Source organism: Caretta caretta, chromosome 3 (genome assembly GCF_965140235.1).
Source record: "Caretta caretta isolate rCarCar2 chromosome 3, rCarCar1.hap1, whole genome shotgun sequence".
NCBI classification, from domain to species: domain Eukaryota; kingdom Metazoa; phylum Chordata; order Testudines; family Cheloniidae; genus Caretta; species Caretta caretta.
The window spans coordinates 64770630-64785684 of record NC_134208.1 but is presented as its reverse complement, the minus strand read 5'-3'; the positions used below and the strand labels follow the sequence as shown (position 1 = coordinate 64785684).

General features: G+C 42.3%; 1 protein-coding gene across 3 annotated transcripts in view; it reads left to right on the top strand.

The window, feature by feature from the left end:
* The first annotated feature begins 1772 nt into the window (after positions 1–1772).
* The window catches only part of IBTK (inhibitor of Bruton tyrosine kinase), a 94753-nt gene continuing 81470 nt past the window's right edge, over positions 1773–15055 (top strand). Inside the window, exons 1-3 of one of the 3 annotated variants that reach the window (XM_048845150.2) lie at positions 1773–1952; positions 4483–4731; positions 13214–13888. In XM_048845150.2, coding sequence (XP_048701107.2) covers positions 13565–13888 — 324 coding nt within the window. In that variant the 5' untranslated portion in view covers positions 1773–1952; positions 4483–4731; positions 13214–13564. Of the gene's footprint in view, positions 1953–4142; positions 4732–13213; positions 13889–15055 lie in introns of all 3 variants that reach the window. The other 2 variants (XM_048845148.2, XM_048845149.2) reach the window with 2 other exon arrangements.

Here is a 15055-nt window from a genome sequence, read left to right as displayed (position 1 = left end):
CTGCAGAGGTGACATTCAACGTTTTTATATGAGCTGCTGAGATCTAGATAGACCATGGTATGTTGGGTCCTGAAGTGTCCAGGGTCTTTGCACTTTCTTATTAGAGATAAGAGAACCATAACTGTGTTCAATATATGACTACAAGTTATCCACAACACCCCTTCCATCTCCTGCTTCTTCCAGTTTTATTGTGGGGGATTGTGGAGCACTTCTACATTATGATATGAATGCTAGTCTAAATTTGGACTATTTTTTGGTATAAGAACTGGATGGAATGCGAGGGCTCTATTTTCCATTTCTTTAAGGGATGGAATTTTCTGCTGAACAAATCAGAGGGACATGTGACCACGGGTTGTTGCAGAAACTGCGGTCCTGGAAGCCCCCCCAAGTACAAGCTGTACAAGCTGGATTATGGCAAATGTTTTGATAAAATGCTCCAGTTTAAAACTAGCCCCACGTCTGAGAATGTAACATCTGCATGTCTGGCAAGAACATTCATGGACTACGAAACTCCATCCTATGGCACCTGGTACCAGTGTTGTATATCCCAGGTGCATGGTGCCAACACAGTGTATACCATGGTGACTGCATTGTACGGACACTGGCATTGCCTTTAAACATCATCACAGTGCGTTGTGATTTGCTGTGTTGCCAACTCATCATTTTTTCCTGAGTAACAGGATTTTAGCGGGGGCTGGAGCAAGTCTTACAATGAGAAGCTCCAAGTTTTCTAGCAACGTTGACCCTGAGTGGCTGCCTGCCCCACTTGCCTACCTCCTGAGCTGAACAACTGCTGACACAGCTCTCTCTCCCCCTCCATTCACCAACCCAAAGCCATTTGGGGGGTGGGAGAGGGGAGAGCTAAAGAACCCAGGCAGTTCAGGGCAGCCACACTCCCTTCCAGTAAGCAATATGCCCAGGATGGTATCTATGCGTCTTCCTCACCTCACAGCAACAAGGCTGGGAAGGGGCAACACCCCTGCCCCCATTCTGGAACGGGGAGAGGGAGTGGACCCCACTGTAGCCCACCCTAGGCCCAGAAAAGGTGTGTGTGTGTGGGGGGGGGGGTGAAGAGCCTCTGGAGGAGCAGAGGTGCCGGGGGCTAAACTGCTGTACAGAATAGATTTGGAGGTGGGGACAGAATTAACTGCTGCGCAGGATGGGCAGATGTGGTAGTGAGTGCGCCCACATCAGGGGTCAAGATAATCTTAGCACTAAATTTGGGAGATCAGGCAACACTAACTGCCCCACACCTTCCCTGGGCATGGGCGGGCTGGGAGGTCAACAGCGGGAGCCTGAACAAAACTCCAATAGCTTCAAACAAACAAAACCCAACAAATCTCTCTTTTTGGGCGGGGAGGGTCTGACTCGTGATTCTGGATCTTTGAGGCTGCTTCTCCTCCCTCACATTAAAGCAGGCTCTCCCGGGAGCGGGGTGGCATCTCCCCGTCCCTAGAAATGTCCCGCCCGTGCTCATGACCCCTGCCGCAATGAACCGTCCCTGTGCGGGACAAGGGAGGGGAAAGCGCGCTGCCCACGATGCCGGGCTCTGCACCGCCGCCACACACGCGCGCCCAGCCCAGCCCAGCCCCGCCACGCGCACCTAGCCCCGTCAGCGGTGCCCGCCCTCTGACCCCGCGTGCCAGTCACACCTGGCTCCCTGCCCGAAGGCGCTGGCCGGAGCGGTGGCTACCGTCAGCCAATAGGCGTGCGGGATACACAGCGCTCCCGCCAATCCCGTGAGCTCTTGTTTCGGTGTGGGCACTCAGCAGCCGTTCCCTCTCCTGCCCCCCGGCCCTGGGCTGTAGCCGTGGCTGCCGCCGCTCTGCTCCGCTCGGGCGGTCTGAGCCCTCTGGCAGCCTGGCCCTGAGTGGGAGGCACTGAGGATGAGTCCCCGCGCCGCGCAGCGCGCGTCCCGCCGACCCTGTCCGAGCCCTTTCATCTAGCGACTGGTGAGGAGGCGCAGAGTCCTGCCGACGTGTCGGGCGGGCGGCGGGGACCGGTTCCCGGGGCGGGGGGACGGAGACCAAGGCGAGAGACAGAGCGGGAGAGACAGGCGGGAGCTGGCCTGGAGGCGGACAAGGGCCCCGAGGGGGAAAGGGGCGTGAACTCTCCCAGGAGGCAGAGTCATAGGCGGGTGTGAGGGGGCGAGACTCGGGGACAGAGTCGCTGGCGGGGGGAAGATGGACAGACAGGCTCGGGGAGGGGCGGGGCCGCCGCACAGCTGGCGGAGGAGAGCGGCGCTGAGGCTGGCGGTAGCTCAGTCCGAGCCCTCCCCTGGCAGCCCCCTCGCCATAGGAGCCTGAGTGGGGAGGTGTGTGCACCGTGTCCCAGACACAGACCCCTGCCTGGCACTGACGCTTTGAAACGCCTTAAAGGGACCACAGGAAGGATCTGGGCAGCTGTCCTTATCCAGACAGACAGCCTCGAAAGTCCTCTTCCTTTCGTGGGCTCTCAGGTTATTTATTCTAGACTTTTTGGCAGTGGCCTCCAGTGATGTAGGCTTCAAACCCGGTGTACAGAAACATTCTTGGAGAAGTACCAAAGTGATGAAACTTTTTAATAGAGTTCAAAAAACCAGAGACCTTTCTGGGTTTTCTTGGTGCTCCACCACCTTTTCTTTAGTTTGGTCTCACTCTTCTTTCCACTGAGGAGATTGGCTGCTGCCTGTCTTATAGAATCATAGAATATCAGGGTTGGAAGGGACCTCTGGAGGTCATCTAGTCCAACCCCCCGCTCAAAGCACGACCAATCCCCAACTAAATCATCCCAGCCAGGGCTTTGTCAAGGCTGACCTTAAAAACTTCTAAGGAAGGAGGTTCCACCACCTCCCTAGGTAACGCATTCCAGTGTTTCACCACCCTCCTAGTGAAAAAGTTTTTCCTAATATCCAACCTAAACCTCCCCCACTGCAACTTGAGACCATTACTCCTCGTTCTGTCATCTGCTCCCACTGAGAACGGTCTAGAGCCATCATCTTTGGAACCCCCTTTCAGGTAGTTGAAAGCAGCTATCAAATCCCCCCTCATTCTTCTCTTCCGCAGACTAAACAATCCCAGTTCCGTCAGCCTCTCCTTATAAGTCATGTGTTCCAGACCCCTAATCATTTTTGTTGCCCTCTGCTGGATGTTTTCCCATTTTTCCACATCCTTCTTGTAGTGTGGCGCCCAAAACTGGACACAGTACTCCAGATGAGGCCTCACCAATGTCGAATAGAGGGGAACGATCACGTCCCTCGATCTGCTGGCAATGTCCCTACTTATACATCCCAAAATGCCGTTAGCCTTCTTGGCAACAAGGGCACGCTGTTGACTCATATCCAGCTTCTTGTCCACTGTAACCCCTAGATCCTTTTCAGCAGAACTGCTGCCGAGCCATTCGGTCCCTAGTTTGTAGCGGTGCATGGGATTCTTCTGTCCTAAGTGCAGGACTCTGCACTTGTCCTTGTTGAACCTCATCAGATTTCTTTTGGCCCAATCCTCTAATTTGTCTAGGCCCTCTGTATCCTATCCCTACCCTCCAGCGTATCTGCTTCTCCTCCCAGTTTAGTGTCATCTGCAAACTTGCTGAGGGTGCAATCCACACCATCCTCCAGATTATTTATGATACAAACCACCCACCTTTTAAATAATAACGCATTTCAGATAAAAGTTTCCTAATAGATATTTGGCAGCCTGTACTGAATTTATTTATGAAATTCACACTTTAAGTGGTAAATCCACCAAATAATTTTAAATTCAGTGAAATGTTGAAAAAGGTATTGTTGGTTCACCAGAATATATTATAAGGTGTGAACATTGTTTGACACATAGAGCTTAATCAAGGATCCAGCATATGGTTCCAGTAAATGAGTGGGGGGAGCTGTAGTGTGTGTGTGCATGCCTGTATGTGTTTGAATACACAATATTAAGTCTGAATAATTTTGACCATTTCCAAATGTACCACATGCAACATTCCTTTTTATATTTAAAAGGCTTCAACATCTGTATTTCATTAGTTCTGACAAATGGGTTCAATTTGTGTAAAATGGAGTCATTTCAAGATACTTTAGTAAAGCTGGTTAATTAATTGTGCTCCATTTTGATGTTTTATTTTGTTATGAATTAAGTACAGACCTTTCTCTTTATGGTATTCATTAACAGTGATGAGATTAACATCGTGACTAATGAACATTGAACAAGTGGGCTAGAGCTGCTGGGATTCCTTTCCTCCATCTCCCTCCCTTCTGCAGCAGTAAAGGCAGAGAAAGGAGAAGTTATGTCAAATGAGTTGCATGGTGCCAAAAAATAATTGCAGCATGTTATCCTGGTGTTTTGGGTTATGATTTATTTGTATGTGATAGCTTTGAGTTAGAACAGCTCTACATCATGATTAAAAAATGTTCTAATGTAATGTCAGGATATGCACTGTGATTTATTTATTTATTTTATGCCTGTTTGTGACTCTGGTCACTTACAAATAGGCTCTCTAATTTTTTTCCAGGTTTGGTGTAGTTTTTTGAGGAAGTTTCAATTGCTACATGTGTAATGTTTGTTACCTGATGTTGTTTGAACAACCACTTATACCACCCTAAAGAGACTGGAAGGACAATGCTTCTGTGTAATGAAGCAGTTTTGATGGTGATCATACTACTATTATATGGAAGACAATTTTAAAGATTATGAAAACACTTTTTAACATTAAAAATGGGCTAAACATTAAGACCTTTACTTTGGACCAGAGAGTATCAAGGTATGTGTTGTATACATTCTGAAATCACTTTATTTGACCTTGAATTATTCACTGGAATAATGATTACTTTGGAAAGAGTTTACAATTATAGTGAAATACTAGAAAATGTTTTGAGAACTAAAACCTAGCTAAATTAAATAATAATAATAATAGAATTTTAGAAGTCTAAGACACTTAAAAGCAAATTTATGGGCGTCTGGAGCCGTGAAGAATGAGTTTTAGGTTTGGGTCTTGATCCCTTTTTTCTTAGGTTGGTAGGGATTTGGAACATTGCAGAGGCTATCAAGGAGAAGAGCAACATGCTGCTGTTCCTTTCCGTGGAGCTAGGTGTTCTGCCTCTACAGCACTCCCAGTGTTTGCCAAAATAGGGAGAAAAATTAAACTACAGAATAATTAGATGCCAGAGTGAATGAATGTAATACATGTTTCATTGGTGTCTAGCCCAAAGTGCAATGATCTTAATCTTTAGTATACTAAAAATGTTTCTGCCATCTTCCAAATTATAACAGGTGTGCTCTCTATCCAAATTGCTTCAACTTTTTCTTCCTTCTCTAATGTTAAATTATAAATGACTTTTCAACACTTTGCATGAACAGGAAGAATTTGAAGAGATACTGTTTATCTACATGTAAGCTATTCATATTTTCTCTAATCATGACAGCTCTTAAATTAGTTCTGAAAGTCATCTTAAATATCAGACTTGAAGAAGAGTGCTTTGTAAACTTCAGTGCTTGTCTATTTCACCAACAGAAGTTGGTCCAATAAAAGCTATTACCTCACCCACCTTGTCTCTGTAATATTCTGTGAACAACAGAGCTACAACGATACTGCAAACAGAGCTTCAAACCTCATTTTCTGTTCAAGAATTTTAGTGCATTCATTGAAATATTGTTTGTAATGTTTCATCTATGTACTGTGTCTTGTTAGATACCCTGCAGATCATAAATGATACTGTAACTTGTGCCTAATATAAAACAGGACTTGAAATATTTACCTGACACTGCTACCCCAAGAACTAAGTTGTCTAGCTAATCTCTCTCTTTTGTTTTTTTAAACATATAGTGCTCATTGCTGTGTTATTTAAGCACTTCCTAGCTAGGGTGAAAACTAATTGTGCTACAGTACTCTCCAAACCATCTCCCTGCAATTCAAGAGCATAAAAGTTTGGTGATATATGTAATATTGTCAGTCACTTTTCTGATTAATACACTATAATAAAACCCCTGATCTCATGGTTTTGATATGCTTTCTTGCTATGCTTCACATGGTCCTTACTTTTCTTGAGTGATTTCCGGTATTTGTTTTTTCTCTTCACCTACTTACCTCTCTCCTTCATACTCTGCATTGTGTTCTCTATGTTCTCCCTAACTTTCTGTCTTTCTTTTCCTAATCTCCCCTCAAATCTTTCTCTCTTAATATCATATTCTGTTTAATTTATCCCATCAGTCCCTACCCCGCTCTCTCCTGCACATGCAGCCACCCCTTTTCCTTGTCACAGATTCTTTACGCTGCATATTAATATAGATGAATTTTGTGAATACCTTTGGGGTTAAATTGCTTAAAGGCTGCTTTAAATTTACATTAAATTGTTACACAAGATTTAATTTATTGATAAAATCTTCTAGATCAGAAAAGATATTTGACCTTTATTAGAGCTTTTTGTGGTGGAAAAATTGCCTTTTTAATATGTAAAGATAGTAAAGAGAGAGAAAAGGAAAAAATTCTGAATAGTGATAACCATGGCCTTGATCTTGCAAACACATACATAACTTTGCTCTCTTGAGCAGTCTCCCTGTTACCTACTTTGAGAAGTGACAGACAAATGGACCGGACTTTCTACGTGGGGTGCTAATAAAGAACTGAGTCAATTGTTGGCTGCAACTCCAGCAATTTTAGTCATCTTTTCCTCTGCCCAAAAAGTTCTGATGACATACAGAACTCTGCAGTTCAGGAGAAGAAACTGAGGTTGGGAGAATGCGTACCCATTAGGGTGTCTGATGTAAGATGGTGAATGAGGGTGCTTATGTGCTCCCTGATTCACAAGGCTTTGAAATAGTCCCATGTGCTTGTTGCCAATAGGCAACTCTTGAGGGGCAATAGTTGTAAGATCTCTCTTCTTCACGTGGGCTGCTGAGGAGTCTAGTGAGAGGATTTCTGCTCCTGGAAAAAGCCGGTCATATTTAAGGCCAGGTCTACGCTACCAACCCATGCAATATAACGATGTCACTCAGGGTGTGAACCGTCTACACCCCTGAGTAACATAGTTATACTGGCATTCTATACACACACACACACACCCCACACCTCCCCGTAAGCAGTGCTGTGTTGATAGGAGAGCTGCTCCCACTGGCATAGCTACTGCCTCCTGGGGAGGTGGATTAACTACACTGTTGGGAGAAGTGTAGGAACATTTTCACTAAAATGCTACAGCTGCACGGCAGTAGTGCTGTATGTGAAGACAAGTCCTAAGAGTCTTTGTTGTGGGTAAGGATTTAGAAACAATCCTGCCGCAAAATGAACGATCAAACATAAACATCTTCATGATACTCTTGCTACTCCGTTCTTTTTAATTCCTCCTCTCTTTGCTGCAAACCATTTTCTGTAATGAAAGAGTATGTTAAAATTGGAAGTTGCTCTTCAAAAAGAGTTAACACTGACATTCTAGGCCTTTTGTAACAACAAAATATTTTTTTTAAAAAGGCATGGAGTTTTAGTTCTTATTGAAAGAATAAAAAGCTCAATAATTACAGGTTTAAAAAAGAAAAAAGGCTAGTGTTATAACACAAATTAAAATAAGGGTTAATAATTACCAAAAGAGAAATATAGGCAGAGGTCATTGGACAGAAAGAGAAATAGACCATGGCTTATGCACCATACAAAAACAGAATTACAAAACAACACCACACGCTTGTGCTACTTCCCTGCCCTCTCTGTTAGATTCTGATCCCTTTCATTGGGAATCTATGTGGGTAGACTCCTGCATCTGTGCAGAGCCCCATTGAAGTCAACAGCGTTTCACATAGACATGAGGATCAGTTGCTGTATTGGGGCCTTAATTTATAAACTTTTTGGCTTGGGGACCTGTTATGTTTCTTAAAAAAAAAAAATTAAATAGAATTGCTAACCTGTTTTTGAGCACTATAATAATATGACTGTGTGCTTTAATTGATCTATTAGTATTTGCCTTGGAGATATATACGACCTTGTGCCTCATAAAATGCCGGAAGAGGTGTATTAATGCGCTAATAGTACATGCAACCCTGTTTGTAATACTGTAATAAAGGAGGGCTGAACTGACTTACATGACAATAATTCTATCATGTCAAAATTCTACATTTGCTGCAAAAGTGCAATCAGAATGGAATTAGTTTATTGTAACTCACTGCTTGTCTCTTGGTTTCTTATTATGTAATATTGTACATGGCTTCCTAGCCATGTAGTTTTTGCATTTCCTTTTTAATACCTGATCTGTCTGTCCACAGTAAGTCTGTGTCTGTTTCTCTGTTGATTTTTCTGCCCACCCCCCTTTTTAAAAAAAAATTCTGCATCTTTTCCTGTTTTCCTTACCCTATGTTCTTATCTCTGGAGTATCTCCAATGAAAGTGTCTTTGTAATTGGTGCTATTTGAGATTTGCTTGGTCAGAACTTTCCATGTGTGGGCTCTAAAATGAAAGCTGGCAATGACATTATAATTAATGTCAATTTTGTATTGATGCCATCATATGGAATGCACTGCTGTGTACAGTCATAGCACTGTTATAAACTTTGAATAATTCTTGGGAGCATAGTGAAGGAGAGGGAAAATGCAGGGTTCTCATAGACGTGTCAAAGCTAAATATTTATATATGTATATTTTTTTCCCTTTTTAATTTTTGAACCAAGGTCCGGTATTAAAGTGTGACAGATTATATGAATTATAATACTTAGCTTTTCTATAATACATTTAATCTGTAGATCTCAAAATGCTTTATAAAGGAAAGTAAATATTTGTAAGAGAGCACTTATCTCTGTATCTGTGCAGGGTGTAGTGTCATATTTCTAGTTTATCACTTTCGGCAGTTGTCATGGTTCTCAAACACCTCTTCCACTTCCTTGGAATAAGGAGGTGGGCTGGTGCTCATTGAATGACGACTTCCTTATCAATATCCAATACTGGGTCAGTTCTCTTTTGCATATCCTTCAAGAAAGGGTGACTGTGGAACACTCCCACATCAAAGAGAAGGACAAGGGGTGACTTGATCACACCCTAGAAGTACTTATATGAGGAACAAATATTTGATAATGGGCACTTCAGTCTAGCAGATAGAGGTATAACATGATCCAGTGGCTGGAAGTTGAAGCTAGAGAAACTCAGACTGGAAATAAAGTCTATATATTTTAACAATAAGAAAAGGAGGACTTGTGGCACCTTAGAGACTAACAAATTTATTAGAGCATAAGCTTTCGTGAGCTACAGCTCACTTCATCAGATGCATACAGTAGACAATATAGTGGGGAGATTTTATATAGTTTTTTATATACACAGAGAACATGGAAACAATGGGTGTTATCATACAGACTGTAACAAGAGTGATCAGGAAAGGTGAGCTATTACCAGCAGGAGAGCCGGGGGAGTGCGGACCTTTTGTAGTGATAATCAAGGTGGGTCATTTCCAGCAGTTGACAAGAACAGTAAAGGGGGGAGAGGGTGGAATAAACAAGGGGAAATAGTTTTATTTTGTGTAATGACCCATCCATTCCCAGTCTTTATTCAAGCCTAAGTTAATTGTATCCAGTTTGCAAATTAATTCCAATTCAGCCATCTCTCATTGGAGTCTGGGTGGACTCCTCCTGAAGGTCGAAACAACAGACTGGACTTCTACATAGAGTGCTTCCGCTGACCTGCACGGGCTGTAATTGTGCAAAAGTAACATCACTTGCCCCATAACCTCAGCCGTGCAGAACACAATGCCATCCACAGCCTCAGAAACAACTGACATCATAATCAAAAACGCTGACAAAGGAGGTGCTGTCGTCGTCATCAGTAGGTCGGAATATGAACTAGAGGCTGCTAGGCAGTTCACCACCACCACCACTATCTACAAGCCATTACCCTCTGATCCCACTGAGGGTTACCAAAATAAACTACAGCATTTGTTCAAGAAACTCCCTGAAAAAGCACAAGAACAAATCTGCACAGATACCCCAGGAATCCTGACCTGGGGTATTCTGTCTGCTACCCAAGATCCATAAACCTGGAAATCCTGGACGTCCCATCATCTCAGGCATTGGCACCCTGACAGCAGGATTGTCTGGTTATGTAGACTCCCTCCTCAGGCCCTACGCTACCAGCACTCCCAGCTATCTTTGAGACACCACTGCTTTCCTGAGGAAACTACAATCCATCGGTGATCTTCCTGAAAACACTATCCTAGCCACTATGGATGTAGAAGCCCTCTACACCAACATTCCACACAGAGATGGACTACAAGCCGTCAGGAACAGTATCCCCGATAATGTCACAGCAAACCTGGTGGCTGAACTTTGTGACTTTGTCCTCACCCATAACTACTTCACATTTGGGGACAATGTATACCTTCAAATCAGCGGCACTGCTATGGGTACGTGCATGGCCCCACAGTATGCCAACATTTTTATGGCTGACTTAGAACAACGCTTCCTCAGCTCTCGTCCCCTAATGCCCCTACTCTACTTGCGCTACATGGATGACCTCTTCATCTGGACCTATGGAAAAGAAGCCCTTGAGGAATTCCACCATGATTTCAACAATTTCCATCCCACCATCAACCTCAGCCTGGATCAGTCCACACAAGAGATCCACTTCCTGGACACTACAGTACTAATAAGCAATGGTCACATAAACACCACCCTATACCGGAAACCTACTGACCGTTATTCCTACTTACATGCCTCCAGCTTTCACCCAGACCACACTACACGATCCATTGTCTACAGCCAATCTCTACGATACAACCGCATTTGCTCCAACCCCTCAGACAGAGCCAAACACCTAAAAGATCTCTATCAAGCGTTCTTACAACTACAATACCCACCTGCTGAAGTGAAGAAACAGATTGACAGAGCCAGAAAAGTACCCAGAAGTTACCTACTACAGAACAGGCCCAACAAAGAACATAACAGAACGCCACTAGCCATCACCTTCAGCCCCCAACTAAAACCTCTCCAACGCATCATCAAGGATCTACAACCTATCCTGAAGAATGAGCTATCCCTCTCACAGATCTTGGGAGACAGGCCGATCCTTGCTTACAGACAGCCCCCCAACCTGAAGCAAATACTCACCAGCAACCACACAACAGAACCACTAACCCAGGAACCTATCCTTGCAACAATGCCCGTTGCCAACTGTGTCCACATATCTATTCAGGGGACACCATCACAGGGCCTAATTGCATCAGCCACACTAGCAGAGGCTCGTTCACCTGCGCATCTACCAATGTGATATATGCCATCATGTGCCAGTAATGCCCCTCTGCCGTGTACATTGGCCAAACTGGACAGTCTCTACGTAAAAGAATAAATGGCCACAAATTAGATGTCAAGAATTATAACATTCAAAAACCAGTCAGAGAACACTTCACTTCAATCTCTTTGCCACTTTTAGGTCTGTAATCGAGTGACCAATTCAACAAAAGAACTTCAAAAACAGGTTCCAATGAGAGACTGCTGAGTTGGAATTAATTTGCAAACTGGATACAATTAACTTAGGCTTGAATAAAGACTGGGAGTGGATGGGTCATTACACAAAGTAAAACTATTTCCCCTTGTTTACTTCCCCTCCTACTGTTCTTGTCAACTGCTGGAAATGGCCCACCTTGATTATCACTACAAAAGATCATCCCCCCGCCCCCCCTGCCCCCCCCCCCCCCAGCTCTCCTGCTGGTAATAGCTCACCTTTCCTGATCACTCTCCTTACAGTCTGTATGGTAACACCTATTGTTTCATGTTCTCTGTGTATATAAAATCTCCCCACTATATTTTCCACTGTATGCATCCTATGAAGTGAGCTGTAGCTCACGAAAGCTTATGCTCTAATAAATTTGTTAGTCTCTAAGGTGCCACAAGTACTCCTTTTCTTTCTGAGGAACAGCGGTGGGGAAATAAACATGGGGAAATAGTCTTACTTTGTGTAATGACCCATCCATTCCCAGTCTTTATTCAAGCCTAAGTTAATTGTATCCAGTTTGCAAATTTAATTCCAATTCATCAGTCTCTCATTGGAGTCTGTTTTTGAAGTTTTTTTGTTGAAGAATTGCCACTTTTAGGTCTGTAATTGAGTGACCAAAGAAATTGAAGTGTTCTCCGACTGGTTTTTGAACATAGCTATGTTAAATTTGTTTCATATTGAGTTAATATTAACAGGACTCATTGATGTATTATTAATCAAGTTCTTGTGAAAACATTGTACTGGTCCTTTTGGGATATACCACTCACGTTTCTAGGCGAATTTCAAACCCAGGTTTCATTCGTAAGCTAAAAAGTTCTAAATCCTACATATAGAGGGCCAAACACCATTCACTTTGTCACCCTGTTAAAGTGAGGGAGTTGCACACATGTAGATGAGAGTAGTATCTGGCTCAGAATGTGACGTTTGTGCTGGAGAAGGTTGATGTTTTAAAGTTTGTGTGTTGTGTTTTTTTTTATTTTTTGTTTAGCTTGAATAGGAGTTCAAATTCAGATTGAACAGCAGTTTTAATTTTTCTGAGAGGTGTATGTAGGTCACTGACGATTCTAATTGATTATGTACTTAGCTGAATGGTTGGGATTTTTTTGGCTTTGAATGCTGGTTGTTTGTACTTCATTTAATGTATGATTTGTTTGTTTTTTAAATGAATAAAACACAATACTATAGTGTCTGGCAGCCTAGGATATTTCCTATAATTAAGAATCCTTCTTAGTCTCATTGGTCAGACTTGAAAATGAATCATTAGAATCTTGAAATTGAAATGTTTTCCTTACCCAGATTTATTTTTTCCTCTGAGAGAATAAATTTGAGTTTTTCTAAAATAAAATTTTGCTAAAAAAAACACAACAATTTCCTCCCTCCCCCCAAACACGTTTAAAGAATGACATGTATTTTGTGGGTGGGTGGGTGGATGTAGATTATGGCGCAGTTTTACCTTTAAAGTTCTTACTGTCCTTTTAATCCATACATTATTTAAATCATTTGGATAATCAAGGGGGCTGTTGGGTGATTCAGTCAACTGGAGTAACTGTGGGGCATGACTGAGAAGTTTCATATTTTTACAGGAATCAGGTGGGGCTTTTATGATATATGGAGACATCAATGCAATAGATACCAAAAATTGGGCCTACCAAAATTCAATGTTTCTCATATCTATTAAAACAAAAAAAAAAAACAATCCCAAACCCACAAACAAGTACGGTCTTGGTGTAAAAGTCTATTGAATGTTGCATAATCCTTATTTGTCTCTTTCCCCTTTTATCCCTTTTCTTGCAGGTCTCCCTTGCAATTATGGAGATTTAGAAGAATTAGACGGTGTGGAGGGGGAGCCCCCCTCCCCACTCTTTTGATTCTTGGAATTTTCTATGGACAATAACAAGATTTTTGTTGTATAATATGGAGAAATAAGACTTTAAAATATAAATTTATATTTATAAATATTTGTATTTTTTGATTAAGTGCCAAACATAAGTGCATGAAGATTCTCATGGCTGCTGTATGAAACTGAATTTAAGTACTAGGAATCATGAATTTTCTCCAGCACTGTATTGTGTTGTAAAAAGGGAGTGCCTTAGCATTCTTACTGGCTGCTCCTCTTAATGAGGGAGCCGTTTCAGAAAGGTGAGAATGAATTCTATCCTGCCTGACTGCACTCTGAAGTGTCATTCCCTGCAGCATGCTTTGGATATTATTTCTGTAGTTACCAGAGGAAGTGAAGGCCAGATCAAGGCCTTTCTTTCTTCTTACTGCTACAATGCAGCAACTCTAAAGGATACCTTTGGCAGGAATGTCCTCCATCTTGCTTCATCCTGTGGTAAGAAAGGCGTGCTAGATTGGCTGGCAGACACCAAAGGAGTGGATTTATTGGCAAAAGACAAGGAGTCTGGATGGACAGCTTTGCACAGAGGCATCTTTTATGGACACATCGACTGTGTTTGGTCATTGCTGAAGGTCAGTATCTGACTTCATGTATTGCACACTAATTTTTTTTAATGTTTGTGGTGTGTGATACATGAACTTGTATTGAAATGCCTTTTCCTATATCAAAATTTCACTCAAGGTGTGACTTTTAAACTGATTGAGCTAAACTAGTACAAAACGCTTTGTGGACACAGCTTAATTCAATGTAAACCTGAATTGCATTGATTTTAGTTTAACTTGATTCCTTATTTCTAATAACAATTGGGCCAATCTGAAGTTAAACCTGTGTAGCTTGGAATATAGACAGGATCTCAAGTGTTGATTTTGTAAGTGACTCCACAGGACCTGACCCCTGAGCCTGTGAGGAATCCTGTTGAAGTCAATGGGCTGCATGTGTTTCCATTTACTTGGAAACTCTTGCAGGGTAGAGATCTTAACAAAACAGTCTGGGTTTAGCTTTGGCACCAGATTTTTGAATTTCTGTAAAAATAAGCGTTTACCAAATATAGTAACGGAAATGTTTCCATGACACTAAAAATTGTTAAATGGAAACAGTACTTAACAAATCAGGTATCTACAGCTCAAAAATTTGTAGCATTTTATTAGTAGTACATGAAAGTGAAATTAATTAGAAGCTGATTGTAATGTTGGGCTTTAGCTCTGTCCCACTTGTCTCTTTAGCCAGTCACTGACCAGATAGCGGCCAGGGCGTTCTGCCCTTCTTACTTAAAGTATTACACTGTCTGATCATTGCTAGCCTTATCTGTTTTCAACTGGCAGATAAATAAAAATGGTTGTGGCTCCAACAGTTTTAATTTTAGAAGCATTGGCGTTTCTAAAATGCTTGTTTCATGTGCCACCTTACTTTCATCCTAAGCATTCTTTCCTTGGAACGTTTCCAAGTAGTATGTTTCTCAACACTTTCTAATGACCTCTTAACATTTTAGAGTGTATGAGATTCATTACTGGAGAATTTTAAAACTTTTTCAGTATAGGTTGTGTCTCATATGTATTCACTCCAAGCTGCTGTTTCTTGTTGTTTTTTTGTGCGTGTGGTGACTTGCTTCTCTTTGCCCCGAGATACTATCTAACAATAGCTGCACTAAAAATATATAGACTTCTTCCTTTGACATCTTCTTTGGAACTGCTTCCAGGGCTAAAATGAACTCTTTTGGGGAACTAATCATGTTAGATCAG